Here is a 22,500-nt window from a genome sequence, read left to right on the forward strand (position 1 = left end):
AGCCAACATGCTAATCAGCTGAGTCAGAACCGGGTCAAATGCATGAACCTGACTGTTGGCTCCTCCTCCTTCTGGGGCTAATGCTAAGCTAGCTAGTAGCTAAGCTAGCTGGTAGCTAAGCTAGCTGGTAGCTTAGTATTGCAGAAACCAAATCACATCAGTTTTTGATGTTTTCACAGGAACTAAATGGGTTCACCAGGGGCTAAGCTTCAGATGCTAAGCTAACCACGCTCCTGTTTTCACGTTGCATCATCGCGGCGCCGCTGCCTGCGGCCCCCCACGCGGGGCGTGTGACGGGTGAAAGTGAAGGAGCGCTCCATTCTGCATATGCTGGCCGGATTACGCTGATCCAACTTAATGCTAAGACCGAGCAATCATTCATAACCACCGCCGCCGCGCCCCGCGCCATCTGCCGCCGCGGGGATTAGCATCGAGGAAGATGTGGAAGGTGGGGGCGGGAGGGTTCATGGAGGTCCTGGGCTAACGCTAGCTGCAGAGGACGCAGCTGTAGACATGCTAACGCTATTTGTGTATTTCATATTTCCTCAGGCCAGTGAAGACGTTTGCTAGATCCCGTTAGCTAGCACGAGCACGAAGCGCTAATGCTATTAGCTTAGACCACATGAACATTTAGACAAACTAATTTGCACCATTGTTAAATCTGAACTCTTCCTAGCCTGTCAGCTAACGGCGTTAGCATGGATCCTGTCTGAGGACCTCTTTGCTGCCCCCTTGTGGCCTGAATGATCAAAAAACCTGAACTACTGTAACGCTTTTCTTTATGTGACCTCTGACCTTTGAAACGAGCTAACAAGCTAAAATCGTTTCTTCTTTCTCTTTGCAGAGCTGAAGCCCCACCCTCCCACCTTCAGGAGAGTTGATTGGCCGGCAGGAATCCCCTCAACAGGAAGCTGCTGCTGCACCAAACTCAGCATCTCAGCCACATTTCTGGAACCTGTGCCTTTAACCGAACCTTACCAGAAGATTTTTTTTTTTTTTAGAAGAAATCCCTCACCGTGCAATATCCGTCCAGATTAATGTGACGTCGTCGTCGTGTGGACAAACATTTGGTTTTATTTTTGTAACGATGTTTCCCCGATTTCTATTTTTCTAAAGGACAGACGAGGTGGACGACAAATCACCTGAACGAGGACAAGAGGACGTCGGCTCGTCGCGTCTCCTCCTGCTCACACCAGGGCCAAAGCCATAGCCTAGCCTAGCCCAGCCTAGCTCAGATAACAAGCAGACACGATGCATTCAGGGTCTCCCGACAACACGGGCTCCTCTTCCCGCCTCGTCTTGGCTGTTGGATTGTTTCTGTGATGCGTTCAGGGACTTTGAAGCTGAAGGGTTTCGTACTATCAACCTTTGTGTGGCCTGTTCTTCTTGCTGTTCTTTTCTACTTCCTCCTACATATCAGTCAAACAACTGTTAGTGGCATGAATATTCATACGTGAGGAACACAAGTGAGTGCGTTTGTCAGAACGGAGTAAAAAATGCTGTAAATTCTCAAATAAAATCTTCCTCGACCTGACCCACGACCTGGTGGAGGTCAGGAGGTCACGCACTAGTTATTCACTTCTTTTGCCATTATTTGAGAATTTACAGTCATCTAATCTATAGTTTCAACCCTGTTGTGAAACGTGTTCAGCGCTAACTGTCCTTAAGCTGCTAACCCTGTTCTATGTAGACGATGTCCTGCCTTACCCCTGACGTCCACCGTTAGCGCTCCACGCCGTTAGCACCCCTGTTAGCTTCATGAAATCAAAGCATTTTTATATTTAGGAAATTTAGTTTTAACCAAAACAAGCAGGGAAGACGTCTCCCGTCCCGTTCCATTTCCTGTTTTTAACCCTGAAGTTATGCAACGCTATCAGAAGCTAATGTTAGCAAGTAGAACTTTTGATGCTAACATTAGCGTGTCTTTTTTTAAAAATATGATTGAATATCCATTGTTTTCATTGACAATTTATTGTGAAGAGGTCAAAGGTCAGATTTCCTATTTTGTGTGATTTATAATTTATGACATCACAGGAAGATGGCAGCTGACTGGACCAATGGGAACGCTTCGTGTTCCACAGTGCTCTTCAAGGTGACGTAAATATCCTGTAAATTTAACGCATGGTTTGGAGCGAACGCCACGCCAGCCCAGCCTCCCCCCGCCGTCGACCTTCAACCTTTGCTGGAACCCTTCCCTCAAACAGCTGCCAAACTGGCGGTTCTGCCAGGACGTGTGTGTGGTTCAGTGGTTTTAATGTTGGACCTCATCCCGTTCATGTTCGTCGTGTTTTAACAGAAACCATCCCGTTTGTTCTGTCGTTCATCTGATATGCAGAAGAAATAAAAACAAACAAGTGTGTTTCTGAGCAAACATCTTGAATCTGAACGTTTAACACTAAAAACTACAAACCACAGAACTAAAAAACTACAAACCAAAAAAAAATTACAAAGTAAACAAACTGCACAGCAAAAATATAGAAAAACTACAAAACTAAATGTCAAAACAACCAGTAAACCTGTCCATCATCCATCCACCAGGTCATATGTTGTAACCTGAAGCTGAGAAGAATAAACAGTAATTCCATCTTGAAGTTTCTGATAGCATCGGATAATAAACAATAAATAATAAATATTTCCTCCGGGATTAATAAAGTATCTATCTATCTATCTATCTATCTATCTATCTATCTAAACACACACTCGCACCGTAACAATAAATGGATCATTTTAGTGTGTACTGTCCGGTTCCGTCCAGTAGATGGCGCCACTTAACTGTTTCCTCCTGTCCTTCAGACGGGGTTCTAGATAGGTTCTAGATGTCGGTGGTGTTCTCTGATTGGTTCATAAACTTGTGGTTATTTGGCAAGTGGTGCGTTTAAGGACCAGCTTTTTCTGGACCTATTATTGATTACTGGCATCAGGAACCAATGAACGTAAAGGGAAGTCGAACCAAAACCATGACGACAGTCCTGACGTCAGCATGAAGAACCACTGCTGGACCTGATCCACCTGAGACTGATGGGTGGAATAGTCTAGAATAGAATAGAGTAGAATAGAGTAGAATATAATAGAATAGAAGAACCTAGATCTATTCAGAACCCACGTCTGACGGACTGGAGGAAATAGTTCAGTGCTGCCATCTACTGGACGAATGAATGAAGTTACTGGAGATTCACATTTTACAAAAAACAATAGTAATAATATGGACGCCTCTAAAAATGATGGCCTGAGGACGGGACGGATGATGGATGGATGATGGAACAGATGGAGGTGTGTGTGTGTGTGTGTGTGTGCCTGTCATTCATGTGTGGCTCCACGCTACACTGGCGTTGCACCCAGAGTGCACCCTTCCTCACTTCCGAAGTTCTCTGGGATTGGCTCCAGCAACCCTTTGACCCACGACAGAAGAAGAGGGAAGCAGTTACTGAAGATGAATGAATGTAGAATAGAATAAAACAGAGATTTATAGAATAGAATACAATAGAATAGAACAGAGATTTATAGAATAGAACAGAGCAGAGATGAATAGATTAGAATAAATAAAAATAGAGTAGAATAGAGCAGAGAGGAATAGAACAGAATACAATAGAATAGAATACAGTAGAGCAGAGATGAATAGAATAGAACAGAATACAATAGAATACAGTAGAGCAGAGATGAATAGAACAGAATACAATAGAATACAATACAAGAGAATAGAATAGAACAGAGCAGAATAGAACAGAATTGAATAGAACATAATAAAATAGAACAGAGCAGAATAGAATAGAACAGAATAGAACAGAACACAATATAATAGAACAGAATACAATAGAATAGAACAGAATACAATAGAATAGAACAGAATACAATAGAATAGAACAGAATACAATAGAATAGAATAGAACAGAATAGAATAGAATAGAACAGAATAGAATAGAATAGAATAGAACAGAATAGAATAGAACAGAATAGAATAGAATAGAATAGAATAGAACAGAATAGAATAGAATAGAATAGAACAGAACAGAATAGAATAGAACAGAATACAATAGAATAGAATAGAACAGAATAGAATAGAATAGAATAGAATAGAATAGAATAGAACAGAATAGAATAGAATAGAATAGAATAGAATAGAACAGAATAGAACAGAATAGAATAGAATAGAATAGAATAGAATAGAATAGAATAGAACAGAACAGAATAGAATAGAATAGAATAGAATAGAACAGAACAGAACAGGAATAGAATAGAATAGAATAGAATAGAATAGAATAGAACAGAACAGAACAGAACCGCTCAGGGGTCACGGGCTCGAGACCTCCCAGCATCCTCGCTGATTGGAGGAGATGTCGGCCATCTTGGATTGTAGCGGGGAATAAAGATTGATGCGGTGAGCTGCTTCTTTTATCCTTTACTTTATTTTAGAGGCTCTCTCCGTCCGTTCTGAGCCCGGATCACCCGCCGCGGTTCCCGCCGCGGGTCCCGGCGGGCGGCGGAGCCCCGCGGTCCGGGTCCAGATGCTGCTCTCCGGTTCGCAGCTTCGTGTTGTTGTTTTGTCTCCGCTGGAGGCTCCGCAGGCCCGACCCGAACTACACACACCTGCCCCCGGCCCCGGCGGGCCCCGTCAGCTCCACCGGGGCTGGACCGGAGCCTCTTCACATCAGAGGGTCGGAACCGCTGGCCGGTGGCCCCCCAGCGGCGCTCCGGACCCGCTAGCAGCTAATTAGTTCAGCTCTCTGTGAGCTAGCTCCGATGCTAACGCCCCATTGCTTTCCCCTAGAGCGACATCTAGCCGAAGAGCAAATGCTAGCGAGTTAGCACTAGCTCCAGGAGCTCATTACCGCTAACCGGATCACGGCAGCCGGTGGGGGTTCTCTCGGGCACACGCACCGGGACACCGGCGTCCCGGTAGTGATCCGGTTAGCAGCGCGACGGGACTGGTGAAGCTACCGCGGACGGCTCACCGGAGCTAGCGCTAGGCTAACGCTAGCTAGCCGTTTGCGACACTGCTGCACATATCAGCGTAAAGCTCGAGCCGAGCTTCATGTGTGACTGAAGCGCAGCTAGCAGCTAGCAACTAGCCTCGATTTACATGCACTTATAGCGTCTCAGTTAGCCTGTGCTGCTAGCGGGGCTAAAGCCAAGCTTTAAATTTCATTTCATCTAGATGTTGTGTCTGATAGCCCGTTGCTAGGGTAACCCCATCACACACCAGATCAATATCTGCGTCCTTCATTCAATAGTTCACTGATCAGCAGATCAATAGCTTTTGATGATCATATTTATGCTAATGACATCAATCACATCACATTTACATGGAAACGGACACGTGACCCGATCCGTTCTCCTTCAGATCACATGACCGGAATCAGATCTGATCTGTTCCTGTTGATACCGATTGATTTGTTTACATATTGATCAGCGTTCACCATCAAACACTACATCAGACCCAAATCTCCCACAATCCCTTTCCTGAGACTCGTGTCATCACTACGGGTTTGATGACGTGATGAGGATCGATCTGTGTCTGTCTATAGGTGATTGGTGATAGTTGATCACTTGTGACCAATGGCTGCTGTGTGTGGTTTCCTAGGTGACACGCGGTATGTTTGGTGCTAACCGGAAGAAGTTTATGGAGGGTGTAGAGGGCGACTACGCCGACGACTCCAGCCTCTACTACACCCAACAGTCCATGTTCCCTCCACACCGCGCCGACAAAGACGTGAGTTCACAGCTCCTCCCCCTGGACCGGAGGTCAAAGGTCACGACAGTGTTTTTATTCCAGTACAGGAAGTAGATCATCACACAGAACAGAGAGCGTTAACGCCGCTGAGATCCGTCCGAACACCCAGAACCAGAGGGATTGGGTTCACAGATCTCCTCCCTCACAGCTTTTGTAGTCTGTTGCCATGACGATAAAGGATGTGTTGCTCTTCCTCAGATGCTGGCATCCTCATCGGCTTCCTCAACGGGTCAACTGTCGCAGCTCGGAGCTAGCTTATATGGACCTCAGAGTAAGACCAACACACCCGACCCCTTGATGACATCATCATGACATCATCATGACATCATCATGTCGTTAACCTGGATGAGTTTCTGCTGGAGACAAACTGTCTTGCTGACATTAGTGTAGCATGTTTGTTAGCTTTAGCATCACACAGCCGGGTCCGGTGTGGACCAATCAGACGTGGCCTCACCTGAAGGCGGTCTCTGCCCCTGCAGGTGCTCTGGGGTTTCCCATGCGGGGCATGAACAGCAGCACGGCGCCCCCGCTGAGCCGGAGCGGCTTGAACCAGTCGGCCAGCCAGCTAACCAGTCACGCCAGCACGCCCAACACCGGCACCATGCACACCCCGCCCTCTCCCAACAGGTAGGACACGCCCCTCTCCGGCCCTTTCAGGTGAAACCCCGCCCTCTACCTGTAATTCCTGCGTCTCCTCCCCCAGGGGGATCCTACCAATGAGCAGCCGGAGCGTCCTGAACCACAGCCAGCAGGTGGGCGGGCCGACGGGCCAGACGGGCGGGATGGTGGGCGGAGTCGGAGGAGAGAGGGGCGTTGGAAGCGGCGTGGGGGCTGGGCGGAGCAACAGCATGGGGAGTCCCAGCCGGTCGTCGCCGAGCATCATCGGAATGCCCAAGCAGCAGCAGACACGGCAGCCGTTCACCATCAACAGGTGATACGCCCACACGGCCCAACGCCACGTCTGATTCGCTCGTCACGTCAACGCATCACACGTTATTGATCATTTATCGATCTCCCTGTCAGCATGTCGGGGTTCGGGGTAAACAGGAACCCAGGCTTCAACATGAACAACTCTCTGTCCAACAACATCTTCAACGGCACAGGTAGCCCCCGCTCATACCTGGAGCGCTCACACCTGCGGGTGTGTTCATACACAGCTGGTGTGAACGTGATTGTTGTTGTTGTGTGCAGACGGCAGTGAGAACGTGACGGGTTTGGACCTGTCAGACTTCCCAGCGTTAGCCGACAGGAGTCGAAGGGACGGGGGCTCCAACCCCACCCCGCTGCTCAACCCGCTGGCCGGTCGGGCTCCTTACGGTGAGAACACGCCAGAACACGCCAGAACACATGTCTGTCCGGCGCCCACAGGGAGCTGTGTGCTTAGACCCATGGTGCATTCAGGCGTCCTCACAAAAATCCATGAAATGAGTTCTTGGCTGAAAATATACAACACGTCAGGAGCAGCAGCTAGTAGCAGTTAGCTGATGACTGTCTCCTCCTCCAGTTGGCATGGTAACCAAGCCGTCCAGTGAACAGTCGCAGGACTTCTCCATCCACAATGAGGACTTCCCAGCACTTCCTGGTCCCAACTACCAATCAAAAGACCCCACCAGCAGCAGCGACGACAGCAAAACGGTTAGAGCTCCTCCTCCTTGTGTGTGTTCAGCATTCTGATTGGTTCTTGTTCACCACATCGATGCTCACGCCTCCCTCTCGTCCTGACTCGTCCCGCCTCTCAGGACTTCTTTTTCCCTCCCTTTCTGTCCAATCAGAATCTGAACTCATCAGGAAAGCCCGCCCCCAACTCAGATGGTCCAAAGTTCCCCGGCGACAAGAGCTCAGCGCCTAGCAACAACAACCAGCAGAAGAAAGGAATCCAGGTGCTTCCAGACGGTGAGACGCACACACACACACACACACACACACACACACACACACACACACACACACACACACACACGGTGCCTGAAGCGCCCTCACCTGTGCTGTCTTCTCCAGGACGAGTGACCAACATCCCGGTCGGCATGGTAACGGACCAGTTTGGGATGATCGGCCTGCTGACGTTTATCCGGGCGGCGGAGACCGACCCCGGGATGGTCCACCTGGCGCTGGGGTCTGACCTCACCACGCTGGGCCTCAACCTCAACTCACCTGAGTAGGACACGCCCCCTTGAGCTCCGCCTGTTTGTTTATGTCAGGATGGTGTTTGTTTATCAGTAAACAACCACCTCCGTTAGCTAACATTAGCCCATCTGTGGCGTGTTAGCATGTCAGCTCCTGATGGATGATGGGAATCATTGTGATGAAGCTGATTGGCTGCAGGGGGCGGAGCTCCAGTGTCTAATCTGCCCGCCTCGTTTCTGTCTCTCCATCAGGAATCTTTATCCTAAGTTTGCATCTCCCTGGGCGTCGGCTCCGTGTCGGCCGCAGGACATCGGTGAGTTGATGCTAACAGGCAGCAGAAGTTAGCAGTAAGTCAGGGACTAGTGTTAGCATGTTAGCTGTGTTCTCATCTCTCATCTTCTTCCCTCAGACTTCCACGTCCCCTCAGAGTATTTAACCAACATCCACATAAGGGACAAGGTATGTGCTGGGAACCGCTGAGTCAGCTTTGTTTACTGCAGAGCATGCTAATGTTGATGCTACGTTTCCCCCATGTTAACGTGTGCAGCTAGCGGCTATCAAGTTGTCTCGATACGGAGAAGATCTGCTGTTTTATCTCTACTACATGAACGGAGGAGATCTACTACAGCTGCTGGCTGCTGTGGAGCTGTGAGGACACACACACACACCTATCACACACCTGTCACACACACACCTGTCACACACACAACTATCTTACAGCATCCTAAACAAACAGGTTAGAGAGGGAGATTTCCTCTTTTCTCAGGTACCCTGAAGGCATCACTCATTCAGAACATGGTAATGCTGACTCAGCTGATACTCACCAGCGTGCGTGTGTGTGTGTGTGTGTGTGTGTGTGTGTGTGTGTGTGTGTGTGTGTGTGTGTCCAGGTTCAACAGGGACTGGCGGTACCATAAAGAGGAGCGGGTCTGGATCACCAGAGCTCCGGGGATGGAGCCCACTCTGAAGACCAACGCCTATGAGAGAGGGACCTATTACTTCTTTGACTGCCTCAACTGGAGGAAGGTGGCCAAGGTAACACACACCTGTGAGACACACCTGTAACACACACCTGTAATACACCTGTAACACACACCTGTGACACACACCTGTGACACACCTGTGACACACACCTGTAATACACCTGTAACACACACCTGTAATACACCTGTAACACACACTTGTAACACACACCTGTGACACACATCTGTAAAAACCTGTAACACACACCTGTGACACACACCTGTAACACACACCTGTAATACACACCTGTGACACACATCTGTAAACACCTGTAACACACACCTGTAACACACTCTTGTAACACACCTGTGACACACACCTGTAATACACACCTGTGACACACACCTGTAATACACACCTGTGACACACATCTGTAAACACCTGTAACACACACCTGTAACACACACCTGTGACACACACCTGTAATACACACTTGTAACACACCTGTGACACACCTGTCAGCAGGGGGGCGGGGTCAGGGTGTGTTCTGTCACCTCCTGATGCCATGGTGCAGGGTCAAATCACACCTCCTGCCTCCTCGGTTGCCGCAGCAACCAGCTAGCATTAGCGGTGGCTAACAGACGTGTGTAAACTGGTTTGAACTGGTTTTAGTTTCTGGGTGTGTTTCTGCTCTGATTCAGACGGCGGCGTTCAGGTTCTGGTGAGGGGGTTGGGTGGGCGGGGCATAGGCCCCCTGGGGTCCTGATTGGCTGATCCTGTGTTTCTGTGCAGGAGTTCCACCTGGAGTACGAGAAGCTGGAGGAGCGGCCTCACGTTCCCTCCACCTTCAACTACAACCCCGCCCAGCAGGCCTTCTGATTGGCTCTACCTCCTGCCTGTCTGCCATTGGCCCGCCCTCCCGGCTCCTCAGTCACCACCCGTCTAGGTTTCTCTCTTCAGCACCACCCACTCAGCAAATCTGGCCAATCCGGGCCCAGGACGGAGCAGGTCCCGGCCCTTTAAACGGACTTCCTGGTTTTATCTCTGCCTCCTTCTTTTTATTTCCTCCTGACGCCGTGGCGCGTTTGTCCGTCTCAACATTCGACTATTTTTGTCTAGAGAAGATTTTAAGAAGATTTTAAATAAGAATCACCGTCAGGATGGATAATTATTTAGAACTCGCCGGGCCACGCCCTCCTCCATCGCGTCCCTCCCCAGCGCGGGGCCGGACGAAGCAGACAGGACGTTCATGCCATGTACATTGTCGCACTATTTCATAATAAAAGAAGAAACTCTTCTGGTTTGTCGCTAATTTAACGCTTCGTTTTAGTGGGACGTTCCTTTAGTCCACCTCATCCCTCCGCCGCCACCGCCCGACGCAAACTAGACCGGCCCCCCCCGCTGAACTCGATCCGGTTCAGACCGGCTGGTGGACTAAAGGAACCCAAGGTGTGAACTCGTCCTCCATCACTTCACTCTTTTTGTTTCCTGCTTTTAATTCCAGCTCTTTTCTCCACTTTCATTCCTGTTTTTCATCATTTTATGTTCCGCCCGGCAACAGTCCAGCCAATCAGACGCAGAGAGACCACTAAGTATGGAGCTACACACTTAGCTTAGCATCAGACCAGACAGGTGGTCAGGAAACTTTGAACTTTTTTTTAGAAGAAGTGATTGAAGATGAAATTAATTGATAATTAAATCGTCTCAAACTCGGCCGATAAAACAAACGGGCTAAGCTAGCTGCGTCCAGTCTATGCTAAGCTATGTTAGCCTGCTGTTGCTTTTTATTTATTGAGTCTCATAAAGAAAGCAAAACGTTTCCTTTTAAGGTCAAGGCCACGCCCCAGGATTCACCAAGAAAACCCAAATTTCGACAAAATACCTCCCGAACCGTTTCTTTTCACGTCGTTGTCTTTGATTTCCTCCGGGGGGCGCCGGCGCTCAGGTGTGAAGACGTTCAAAGAGACGGCAGTATTCATAACAGACGGGAGACTCCGCCCTCTGCTGGCCGCCAGTAAACGATGCAATACCAGACCACCGAAACCGCCGTGGAGACGGTTGACAGGGGACCACGCTTGTTCAAGCCAAGGACACGCCCACCCATCCATGTGACCTGCTCGGAAAGATTTGATTGGAAGATGGACTGAGGCATTTGGCCATCAGCTGTTTTATTAAAAATGGCAGCTAGTGTTTTAATAGGAAAAGAATCAAATAAATATTCTGCTAATGAAACCGACGCCCGAGTCTGACTGTTTGTTCAGATCACCACACAACACGCAACAAACACCAAAGAAACAACAAATACGCAACAAACACACAGCAAACAAACACAACAAACAGCCAACAAACAACACGCAGCAAACATGCAAAAAATATCCAACATGCAACAAACAACGAGAAACCAGCGAGTCGTGTTGGTTTGTCTGTTTGTTGGTTGGTTTTTTAGGTAAACATGTTTTGTTCTGGAGAGTCTTTGTCTTCTTTAAACCAACAAACAAATCAAACCTCATTTTCAGTTCATTCCGACAGGTTCTGGGTTCTTTTATTGGGTTTGGACCTGTTGTTGTTGTTGTTCTGCCGTTCGGCCACACGGGGGCGCCACGAGCTGCAGAATAACCAGACAGGCTGTTAACACCAGTGCAGCTCGGCTCTGCTGAGTCACGTGGTCAATGATGACGTCATTAAGCTGTAACTGAAGCCTGGCAGTCAAATCATTTGTTTGGACAGGAAATGAAATGAACAGAAGTGGATCAGCAGCGTGTTCTACGGAGAACCGCGTCCAGCGGGGGTCAGAACGCTCCCCCACATTAGCAGCGCGTTAGCTCCTCCCACTAACGCGGTTATGATTCGTAATCTGTTGATCCTCACAGATGATAATAATCCCCTGATTACCGCCGGCTTTGGTCCGGAGCCGTTATGAAACCAGGACCTGAAACGTCCACAGGCTGTCGGTTTGATTCCCGCCTCCCGACACGCGTTAGCATCCAGCTGCTGATAGCATGTTAGCATCGGAACACGACTAGTGTGACGCGCTACAGACGGATCAATAGCTATCGATCATTTACAGGCTTATACACACACACACACACACACACACACATTAAACTAAATCATGTACCTGAGCCGTCATCCAATCAGAACACATCAAGCTGCTGCGTTGTGGCGCTAGCAGCTAGCTAGCAGGCTTAGCTGTTTAGTGCATATTGGTTGTAGCTAATATCCAGATGTTTGTTGTCATGGTAACCGACTAGCTCATGTGTTATTCTTCAGAGTTTAGCGCGGCTATGGTTAGGATCCTGCTATCATGTTGGCATTGTGGAAATTTAGCTACACTTTCTGTTCTAATCAGTGACTGTTCTAGCGTTAGCCTGTTAGCTAAACCCAGCTCCTCCTACAGACACCTGGAGGCTCCGCCCCCGTCGGCGTGGGCCTGTGGGACGCGACCCCACAACCTGATGCTGGAGGTTTATGCTAGCTGCGCTCCAGCTGCTCTGGATGTTCCAGAGATAAGAGGATTAACTCCTGCAGCGGGGAGGAAGAGGAGGAGGAAGAGGAGGAGGAAGAGGAGGAGGAGGAAGAGGAGGAGGAGGAAGAGGAGGAGGAAGAGGAGGAGGAGGAAGAGGAGGAGGAGGAGGTGGAAGAGGAGGAGGAGGTGGAAGAGGAAGAGGTGGAAAAGGAGGTGGAGGAAGAGGAGGAGGAGGAAGAGGAGGAGGAGGAGGTGGAAGAGGAGGAGGAGGAGGAGGAGGTGGAAGAGGAGGAGGTGGAAAAGGAGGTGGAGGAAGAGGAGGAGGAGGAAGAGGAGGAGGAGGAGGAAGAGGAGGATGAGGAGGAAGAGGAGGAGAAGGAGGAAGAGGAGGAGGAAGAGGTGGAGGAGGAAGAGGAGGAAGAGGAGGAGGAGGAAGAGGAGGAGGAGGTGAGGAGGAAGAGGAGGAGGAGGAGGAGGTGAGGAGGAAGAGGAGGAGGAGGAAGAGGAGGAAGTGAGGAGGAAGAGGAGGAGGAGGAAGAGGAGGAAGAGGAGGAGGAAGAGGAGGAGAAGGAGGAGGTGAGGAGGAAAAGGAGGAGGAGGTGAGGAGGAAGAGGAGGAAGAAGAGGGAGAGGAGGAGGAATGAAACCATAGAAACGTGCTGACAGAACTAAACGTTATCTTGATTTCTCCTCCTCCTCCTCCTCCTCCTCCTCCTCCTCCTCCTCCTCTTATCTACCCATTGATCTACCTACATACGTATCATTTTGCTTTTCTTCTTCTTCTTCTTTCCTTGCAGGAGAAAATCATGAACCAGCCAATCCCTGAGGCAAGAGGCCGTGACGTCACAGCCCTGCTCTGGTCTGACTGGTTTCCATCAGCGCCAGATCCCAGTGGGGGTTTTAAACTTTTCGAAGTGTGACGTCACGTCCGGTTCGATACAGAACGAGATTCCGGTTCAGATATTTACCGTTAAATTTCCTCCACGGACGATTTCAATGTTTATTAGTTTTTAATTTTTTAATCACATTAACAGGTGATGAAGATGAAGTTTGACTTCCGTCCAGCCGGTGATGACGTCATCCGCGCAGGAGTACTTGATTCGAGTCCAACCTGAACCCACGGGGGGGGGTTGGATGGAGGGATGGAGGGAGGAGGATAAATGAAGCGGCTCCAGACACGCACCGCCTCCTCATCCTCCTCTTCCTCTCCATGCCGCCGGAGCTCCGTGCGGGGTCTGCGGGGCTGCCATGGCGAAGATGCGGGTGTCGTACGAGTACTCGGAGGCGGAGGACAAGAGCATCCGGCTCGGTCTGTTCCTGATCGCCTGCGGGATCCTCAGCCTCTTCATCCTGGGCTTCTGCTGGCTCAGCCCCGCGCTGCACAGCCTGCAGAGCAAGCCGGCCAACTGCACGGTGAGCCGGGCAGGGGCGGCGCGAGGGTCCGCTGATGGGTATGGAGCTCCGGAGGTCTGGACCACTGGGGCTCCGGAGATTTAGACCACCAGGGGTCCGGATGTGTCGGCAGTTTCATGATCGATTGCTTCTATTGATTATCTTTTCCAACTTCGAACACATGGACGTGTAGAAGAGTTTAACTAAACTGAGATTAGTTAGTGTTAAATATTAACTAGTCAAACTAGTTTAAACCAGATGAGAACAGAACCTGCTTTAGTCTGGTTTCATCTGGATCTCAATCCGAATATACCCCAGATTACAGTCGTGACGGTGTGTGTGTGTGTGTGTGTGTGTGTGTGTGTGTGTGTGTCTGATTTGATTAGCATGATGCTAACACAAGACACAACAGGTGATTCTGGTTTTTCCCCCAAAACCTTTAGTTGTTATTTTTTATTTTTTACATGTTAGTATTAATTTAAATATTCAAATGAGGTATAGATGAAAGGAGACTTCCTGTCGTCTGTTTGGAGTGAAGCCGTGGGAACGGTTCTGCTGTCACTGATCGATCGGTTCTGTACGAGTCCAACACCGATGATTGATCTATTAAACGTTACTGGTTCTGTTGTTTATTGTTGTGTTTTTTATTGTTGTGTTTTTATTATTGTGTTGTTTATTGTTGTGTTGTTTATTGTGTGACATCATGTTGTTAGGAGGCTTGTTCTAACTGTTGGGATCTGTCAGCCAATCAGTGACCCCGGAGCTCCGCCTCCTCGGTCTGGCGTGAATGTAAACTTTATCGACAGCATCTGCAGACGAGCTTCCTGTTCTGGTTCTCCTGGTTCCACGTCTTCATCATAGACCATCGTCTTCACCCGCAGGTGTCCTGATGGAGGTGTTAATAAAGTTTGCTGCTTTGCCGTGTGGTCAGGTGGTGTCGGTGCTGCGTCCTGAGGAGATGTTTGAGTGTGTGTTCACCTGCGGGGCCGACTGCCGGGGGACGTCGCTCTACCCCTGCCTGCAGATCTTCGTCAACAACTCCCAGTCCAACGCCGTCGCCCTGCTGCACTTCGACGAGCAGCAGCTGGTCCTCAACCCCAAGGTAGGCCCCCAGTGGGGGGGTGGGGCCCCTGAACCCCCAGCCAACAAAAAGACCTATAGAAATATCCATCGTCATCGTTTAAAGAAGAAACAGATGAAAGAGGATGATGTCCACAAACTTTTGGCCACGTGTCAAAGAGGAAGATCCATCCATCCATCCATCCATCATCCATCTATCCATCCGTCTGTCCGTCTGTGTGACGTCCTCGTCTCTGGTGCACGTCTGGGTCGTCGCTATAGCAACAGAGTAAATATAGAGGGGAGAGACAGCGCGTCATTGATGCTGTGCTGTTGCTATGGCGATGAGGAGGAGCTGATGTGAGAGATGAAGAGAAAGAATCACTTCATTCACAAATCTATAGAACGGATGGATGGATGGATGGATGGATGGATGGATGATGGATGGATGAATGGATAGATGGATGGATGGATGATAACATTAAATGATTCCGTCATTTGTCTGATGACCTTTGACCCTCAGGTTTTTACCATAATTCCAAACACATAAAAGGGTAAACGTGTAAGAATATAATGAACAACAACATAAATAATTATTTCAAATGTAAATAATGATGAAACATGCTCATTTAAAATCCTGCGGTACAGTTCCTGATCAGCTGGACTTCCTGTCGCTGTGCATTCTGGGCCGTTAGATGTGTTATGACATCACAAAGTGACGATGATGATGTCACAAAACCTTTAATATAAAAACATTATATTTAAAACGATGACTCGTTTGTTCTGCTGATAAATTAAAAACAAACAAACAAACGATGATGATGATGAAGAGGAGGAAGGAGATGAAGGTGGGCGGCGGCTCCAATTACTGCTCTCATTTCCTGCTTTATGACTTAATCATGTTATAAAAATTAATAAGAGACAGCGACCCCGCCCCTGCCCCGCCGGCCCTGCCCCACCAGGTCCTGACGTCACACCGTTTAAATATTAACGACCGACTGACCCTGAACGCATCATTTAAAGAGACGGCGCTCATTAGAGAGGAAAGCAGCAAATCAGAGAGTGTGTGTGTGTGTGTGTGTGTGTGTGTGTTTGCTGCGTACTTAAACTAATTAAATCTAATGATGAAGAGTGTCTGGAGCTCTGGGGGGGGACGTCTCTGAGTCCCTGCCCAGCCTGGAGCCCCCCCCCCCACCTTCTTATTCCATTCATCCACCAAATTTCCTTTGGGATCAATAAATTATCCATCGTCCAACAGAGTCCAGCTGGTCCTCAACTTACGAACACAACGGGTTCCGACAGTCTGCTCATAAGTTGAATTGTTTTTAAATTATTATTTAGTAAAGTATAATATTCAATCTCCATCTGAGATCATTTAAATGTAATTACTACTCTAAATTCTAAAGTAATCTCATTACTATTCTAAATACTAGAGATTTAATCCCTCAGACCACAAACAAGCTGCATTTAGACTCACAATAAACAAACAAACAAACAGATTCATTGGGGTAACGATCAGGTGGGGGGACCTCAGGTGATCTTATTGGTGTTGCCTTCACTGACGGTCAGGATCAAACAGGACTCCCAGGGTTCCGACCTTTGCTTTGACATTCTCTGGTCGACACGACGATTATCAGACGGAGGAACCGCCCACTGGAGGGGCCGTCACATGGCAGTTAACCACCATCAGCTGTTTAAAACCAGATTCTGATCAGAACCCCCCCACCCCAACCTCCTAACCCCCCAAACCACCCCCAACATCACTGACATAACAAACAGTAACCCCAATAACCAACCAGGCTCCAATCAACCTCCTGCGTGCGTGCGTGTGTGTGTGTGTGTGTGTGTGTGTGTGTGTAAGCTGAAACTAAACGATGAGAACGATGCACACAGCCAGTCAGCATTAAACTGGTTTTGACCTGATTACACCGCCTCCTGCTGGTGAACGACAGCAGATCAGTGTTTCATCAGCATCTACAGCAAATTGTTTCACTGTGTGAACCTGGACTGTTTCACTGTGTGAACCTGGACTGTTTCACTGTATGAACCTTTAAATCATTGATGAAGAGAAGCCGCAGTGCATCGTGGGTAAATGTCACTGACAGCAGGGGCTCACCTATGGTTTCTGTTGCTGGGGGGACGAGGGGGGGTCGCTGCAGGTGATGTCATCATCTTGATCATTAGTTCGTAGTCCGTGTGTGTCTCTCTGTGTCCGGATGGTGGAGGTGGTTGGTCGCCCCCTGGTGGTGAGGTTTGGTTTGACCTGAATCCTGCTGAGTCAGGTCTGGTGGTTGTTTCCTGTCTGTGCTTGCCGTCCCTCAGGGATCAATACCGGCTGATGTCACCTGACGGGGGCGGTGCTGATATCGATCTGTTCTGTCTTCAGTGTTCCTACGTCCCCCCCTGTGAGAGGGACAACCAGAAGAACCGGGACAGCGTCCTGTGGTGGGAGGACTACTTCACCAAGGAGGTCAGCAGCCAGGCCTTCACCTGCTTCTTCAACCAGCAGCGGAGGTGAGAGGGCGTGGCCCGGCCGTGACCTCTGACCCCACCAGGCTGACCCTTCCTGTGTCTCTGTGCTTTCAGACCCGATGACGTGCTGTGGCGCCGTTCCCATGACGCCAGCGTCCTGCTGCACTGCGTCCTCTGGCCAATGGTGTCGCTGCTGCTGGGTACTCTCATCGTTCTCCTGACGGTGTGCGCCCGCTCGCTCGCCGTCCGCGCCGAGGCCCTGCAGAAGAGGAAATGCTCCTATGAGGTGTGCCAGGACCTTTCTGCCACGCCCTCCAGTCGCCGCGGCAACAAGGCGGACCAGCCGCTCTCCACAAACTCTGACCTCGACCTCTCGTCGCCGACACGGACCCTGCCGCTGTTTGCCGTTCCGGTGCGCCGCCGTGATCGAGAACATTGACCTGAAACCGTTTGAGTTCGGTCTAAGCTGGGTGGAGACGACGCCAACAAACCGCCGTGTCCAATCACACGTGAAGCGACATCAGGTGGGCGGCAGCCGCCGGACGAACGGCGAGACGACATGGACCGGAATGGAACGTAGCTCTTCTCCTAGCGTAGCCTTCACTTCCTCGTAGCCATAACCGCTAACAACGGAGCCAAAGTCCTGTTCAATGTCTCTCCAAGCTGGAGGCTCCGCCTCCGGCGCAGATGACTCCTCCCTCTGTAGCAGTTTGATGGTTCCAGAAGAACCAGGATCAAACAATCGTCGATAGCAGCTTCTAAGCTAACATTTCATTCATCTTTTAAATGGCGCATCATGTAGCAGCGTTGGGGGCGTGGCCTTCTCCCCGACACAAACATCTTGACTCAGTCTGATTGGACGTGACTTGACATCCAGTTGAGGCGACATTAGTGGCTGCTGTTACTTCCTGGTTCGTGTTGTCATGACGACTCATCCACAGCGGTTGAATTGTTAAATATTTTATGGTCCCTGAACGCCTCACAAAAATAGATTTTGTGTTTTTGGCCTTTCAGAGCCTCCGTACCAGACAGCAGCAGGATTTATATTTCTGCATTATTTGTTACTTTAGGGTACAAATTAAATGGTTACTTAGCCATTGTTAGCAACCTCAGGCTACATGCTAGCTTTCAGCTTGCTTCTATTGATGTGACGTTCAGAGGCATCAGGAAAACAGAAGACTGTTCTTTAATTAATGAGCTGTATAGAATAACTTCTCTCTTTATTTCTTTTCTCTGTTCCGGTTTAAACTGGTTTCAGGTGTTCCAGCAGTTTGAACTGGATTCGATCTTCTAAACTTCCTTCTGTCTTTTCCAATGAAGTTGTAGCTCTGTTGTAGCACCTCTGAATTTATAGCTGCTGTCTTAGATTTCCTTCCTGAAGCCCTGACCTCTGACCTGCTGTAGCAACCACAAGCTGTTTCCTTCCTTCTTTCTTTCTACAGAGATTGAAAGCTGATTAATTCACGTTATGAAAATGTCTCACGTAACATAAATGTGTTGATGTGACAAACAGGAAGTGCATTTTCAAATCCTTCCTGTCGTCTCTTTGTCGTCTGTCATCTCATGTCATGTGACCCAGGTAGCCGCTTCGCTGTTTATCCACGAGAACTAGTGCCTGAAGAAATCTTGAAATAAAAACTCTTCAAATCATTTGGAGTCTTTTCTGTCTCAATGCCTGACCACACCCCCTTTCCACAAAACCACACCCATCAGCACGTTGATGCTTTTCTAACCCTAACCCAACCCTAAACCTAACCCCAAACCTAACCCAACCCTAACCCTAGACCCAAACCTAACCTAACCCTAAACCCAAAGCTAACCCCAACCCTAAACCCAACCCTGACCCTAAACCTAAACCTAACCCTAACCCCAACCCCAACCCTCAACCAAACCCTAACACTACCCCGTAACACTAACTTTAACCATTTAGACCAAAAGTACCCCCCCCCCCAAAAAATCTTTATTTAAACTCGAAAAAAGAAAAATCTTTGGACCAACTCATTTGTTGGAAAAAAAATTTTTTTGAGCCAGAGACTAATGTTTCCTCTGATTTTGGATTCATCTCCTGATTGTTTTCTCCACTGATCGGATCGAAGCTCACAGGTTCTGTAAGTCCTCCAAACGGGTCACACGTGAGCGGCTTCTTAACTGAAGTCGTTGGTGTTTGTTTGCTCCTGTTTTTAAGTTGTGTGGAGCGTCGAGGAGCAGCAGGAGGTCCGCTCCTCCGGGACCCAGCTCCCTGACGGACTCATCGCGCCTCTTTCAGGCCCTGACAGCTGCTCTATCTGGGTCACCCAGTTCTTCTGCGGCCCGGCCGTGTCCTAGATCAATATGGAAATCAGAAGTTTGAAAATCATCCCCACGGAGGAGGAGGACGAAGATTAATGAAGCTCCAGCTTCACACGGCCGAACAGTGTGGAGACAGAAGAAAGCACCTGATTGGCTGACTGCGTGAGGAAACTTAGTTTAGTAGCCCTGAACTACTTTATGACATCATCCCGTGATCAATAAGAAAGCAGACATGTAGAACACTGTTGGCCCACCTGTGGTGACTCACCTGTGAATGTCGGTGACTTTCCAATCCTGATCCACAGTCGTCCACCTGGAACAGCTTCAACTCTTCTGGGAAGACCGTCAGCAAGGTTTAGGACGGGGTTGATGGGAACTGTTGACCGTTCTTCAAAAAGGACATTCATGAGGCCAAACGATGGTGGACGAGAACGTCTAGGTATGCTGAAGCATTCAGAGTTCCTTTAACTGGAACTAAGGGGCCACGCCCAGCTCCTGAAAACGACCCCGCACCCTGACCCCCCCACCAAACCGTTTTATCAGTTATTAAAAACCTTAAGAGTGACTCAACATAAACATTACAGGGTTTATTATAATCATTTTAATATTGTATAATATTTATAATACAAATAATAACTTTGGACATATTAATAAAAATACTCTTTTATTATTATCTAGAAGAATATTTGTCCCGTAGTCAGTCGATAGGTGAACTTCATCTAGTAATTATTTAAAAAATTTATAAAGGGAGGTTCTGACGTTTATTTTTTTAAATAAATTTAAATTCAAGTGGTTCAGAATCAACTTTATGATTATATTTAAAATCAGACTTTCTAATCAAATAAAGTCTGTTTTCATAAATGAGACAATATTACACAGGAGTAAAATACAGACTATATATTCATTATGTAAAAAAGAATATTTACATACAGCAATTTGTGCAACTTTAAATAAACAGCTTATACTGAGTGGTGAGAACAGATATAGTCATAAAGATATGTTGTCGCTGCTAGCCGCTAGCCGCTACCCACTAACCCTTTGCTACTCATCAACGACCTGAGATCAATGCTCCAGAAAACTGTTAGCCGTGACGCTAAGGGGACGGAATTATTCATCACATTAGCATCCCGTTAGCATCCCGTTAGCATCCCGTTAGCATCCCGTTAGCGCCCCGTGTAGACGAAATCTGAGGAGACAGAACAGTGGTTGAATCTCAGACGGGTTCTGGTTCAGAGGGGGTCTAGTGAGTCCGGTCTAAAAGCGGGTGCCTCACCGCGGTGGAACTCGGGGTTGAAGTTCTCGTAGACGGGGTACAGCGGGTTCTCCTGCTCACTGCGGTGCTTCCTGGCTCTCAGGACGTCCCGAACGCACTGATGCAGGAAGGAGTACTGGCACTGGAACCGAGACGCTACTGATCAGGATCAATACCGCTGTCAGCACCGGACGCTAACCCCTCCGGGGGGCGGGGCCTACCTCGGTCTGGACCATGTGTTGGCGGTGCAGGCGCAGGTCGAACACACACCCGTACAGGTCCACGGTCCCTTTGGCGTCCAGCTGCTGGAGGACCCGGTCCAGGGCGATGAAGGTCCCGGTCCGGCCGACCCCGGCGCTGTGGCGGAGGACACGGCCATCAGGGTCGATTGATCAGCAGCGATCGATCAGTGCTGAACCACACACACCTGCAGTGGACGACGGTGGCGCCGGTGCTGGGCGACCGGTCCACGTAGTCCCGGACCGTCCGCACGAAGTGGATCAGCGACTCGGTGCATTCTGGGACACCGTGGTCGGGCCACACCGTGTAGTGGAAGTGACGCAGAACCCGGGGGTAACTGGAGCCGCTCTCCTGTTGGGACCGACCGATTGATCGACTGAGTGGTTGATTGGTGATCATTAGGTATCATTAGCATCAGGAGGCGGAGCCAGACGCGGGGACGGTACCGAGCTGATCCGGAACTCTCTGATGGTCCACTCAGGAAGGACGGACTCCGACAGCGTCTGGACCACCAGGTCCCCGTAGTAGAGGGGGTCACGGCCCGCCGGCCAGTAGGGGTCGCACTTCACCTGAGGTCACACACACACACACAATGAACACACAAACTGAACACACAACACACACACACACACCGGTGAGACACACGGACTCACCCGCCCCTTCTCCACACACTGCGTCACCATGACGACGTTGTAGACGCCATGTTCCCACACCATCCGCCAGAAGTCGTCCTTAGTGCCCGGCAGCGGCCCCTGGGTGGCCACGTACTCCCTACGGTAGTTGTTACCCTACACACACACACCACATGACGTGTGAGAACAGGTGTGTGTGAACAGGTGTGTGTGTGTGTGTGTGTGTGTGTGTGTGTGTGCGTGTGCGTGCGCGCGTGCGTGCGTGCGTGTGTACCGGTACGTAGCTGGCGTTGATGTAGTCGGAGGTGGGGTCGTCCTCCAGGTAGGTCAGCTTCACTCTGGTGGAATCATCTGGAACACAGGAATCAACAAGTCAGCTGGAGCCAAGAGGTGGGGTACACCCCAGATGAAACGCCAGCTCATCGCAGAGCCACAGGAAACACAGACACCAGGACCCAGTTCCTGGAGGAGGGAGGAACCCGGAGAGAACCCACGCTGATACAGGGAATAATAATAATAATAATATTAATAGTAATAATAAAAAGTAATAATAGTAGTAATAATAATAATAACAGTAATAATAATAATAATACAAATAATAATAATGATAATAAACACTGAATGCCTGAATCTTCTGTTGATGGAGGTAATCAGATGTTTACAGATAAACGTGTTGACGATCGGGTCTCTTATTAACATCATTATTAAGCCTCGACCCCCTCCGCTGTGACGTGACCGTCTCCATGGAAACAGTCCCGGCCCTGTTAATTAAATCTCTTAAAGATGCAGTAATGAACATCACACTGATTGGTTCCGTGTACTCACAGGAAGTGAGGCGGTACTCACAGGGCAGGATGTTGTTGTAGCGGTTCTTCCCTCGGTTC

General features: G+C 49.0%; 3 protein-coding genes and 1 long non-coding RNA gene across 5 annotated transcripts in view; 2 read left to right on the top strand and 2 right to left on the bottom strand.

Annotated features, from left to right (window-relative positions):
• The first annotated feature begins 4,322 nt into the window (after nucleotides 1-4,322).
• On the top strand, nucleotides 4,323-10,112 carry LOC137589466 (CCR4-NOT transcription complex subunit 2-like). Of its 2 annotated transcripts, none has more exons than XM_068307246.1 (15): nucleotides 4,323-4,375; nucleotides 5,579-5,707; nucleotides 5,927-5,999; nucleotides 6,208-6,355; nucleotides 6,432-6,659; nucleotides 6,752-6,831; nucleotides 6,920-7,045; nucleotides 7,233-7,363; nucleotides 7,468-7,621; nucleotides 7,727-7,883; nucleotides 8,104-8,165; nucleotides 8,262-8,311; nucleotides 8,400-8,500; nucleotides 8,743-8,887; nucleotides 9,608-10,112. In XM_068307246.1, the coding sequence occupies exons 2-15, from the start codon at nucleotides 5,591-5,593 to the stop codon at nucleotides 9,692-9,694; spliced, it is 1,659 nt and encodes a 552-aa protein (XP_068163347.1). In that variant the 5' UTR covers nucleotides 4,323-4,375; nucleotides 5,579-5,590; the 3' UTR covers nucleotides 9,695-10,112. The 2 variants fall into 2 exon arrangements, with proteins under 2 accessions (XP_068163347.1, XP_068163348.1); XM_068307247.1 differs by having other exon boundaries at nucleotides 7,501-7,621.
• A 2,982-nt stretch (nucleotides 10,113-13,094) lies between these two features.
• Nucleotides 13,095-18,976, top strand: LOC137589096 (calcium-activated potassium channel subunit beta-4-like). The gene is made up of 4 exons (XM_068306570.1): nucleotides 13,095-13,693; nucleotides 14,604-14,774; nucleotides 17,118-17,245; nucleotides 17,318-18,976. The coding sequence occupies exons 1-4, from the start codon at nucleotides 13,529-13,531 to the stop codon at nucleotides 17,640-17,642; spliced, it is 789 nt and encodes a 262-aa protein (XP_068162671.1). The 5' UTR covers nucleotides 13,095-13,528; the 3' UTR covers nucleotides 17,643-18,976.
• On the bottom strand, nucleotides 14,689-17,059 carry LOC137589097 (uncharacterized). The gene is made up of 3 exons (XR_011034142.1): nucleotides 16,848-17,059; nucleotides 14,893-15,007; nucleotides 14,689-14,827 (listed from the first exon to the last, which is right to left on the bottom strand). It is a non-coding gene; the product is annotated as an uncharacterized lncRNA (long non-coding RNA).
• A 1,102-nt stretch (nucleotides 18,977-20,078) lies between the features above and the next one.
• ptprb (protein tyrosine phosphatase receptor type b) overlaps nucleotides 20,079-22,500 on the bottom strand; it is a 13,775-nt gene continuing 11,353 nt past the window's right edge. The window contains exons 32-39 of the mRNA XM_068306565.1: nucleotides 22,463-22,500; nucleotides 21,891-21,967; nucleotides 21,638-21,772; nucleotides 21,431-21,553; nucleotides 21,172-21,335; nucleotides 20,966-21,101; nucleotides 20,766-20,886; nucleotides 20,079-20,678 (exon numbers count right to left, since the gene is read on the bottom strand). The exon at nucleotides 22,463-22,500 is cut by the window's right edge and continues 53 nt beyond it. Coding sequence (XP_068162666.1) covers nucleotides 20,656-20,678; nucleotides 20,766-20,886; nucleotides 20,966-21,101; nucleotides 21,172-21,335; nucleotides 21,431-21,553; nucleotides 21,638-21,772; nucleotides 21,891-21,967; nucleotides 22,463-22,500 — 817 coding nt within the window. The 3' untranslated portion in view covers nucleotides 20,079-20,655. The remainder of the gene's footprint in view (nucleotides 20,679-20,765; nucleotides 20,887-20,965; nucleotides 21,102-21,171; nucleotides 21,336-21,430; nucleotides 21,554-21,637; nucleotides 21,773-21,890; nucleotides 21,968-22,462) is intronic.

This window comes from Antennarius striatus, chromosome 22, assembly GCF_040054535.1.
Source record: "Antennarius striatus isolate MH-2024 chromosome 22, ASM4005453v1, whole genome shotgun sequence".
In the NCBI taxonomy this organism is placed as follows: Eukaryota; Metazoa; Chordata; class Actinopteri; order Lophiiformes; family Antennariidae; genus Antennarius; species Antennarius striatus.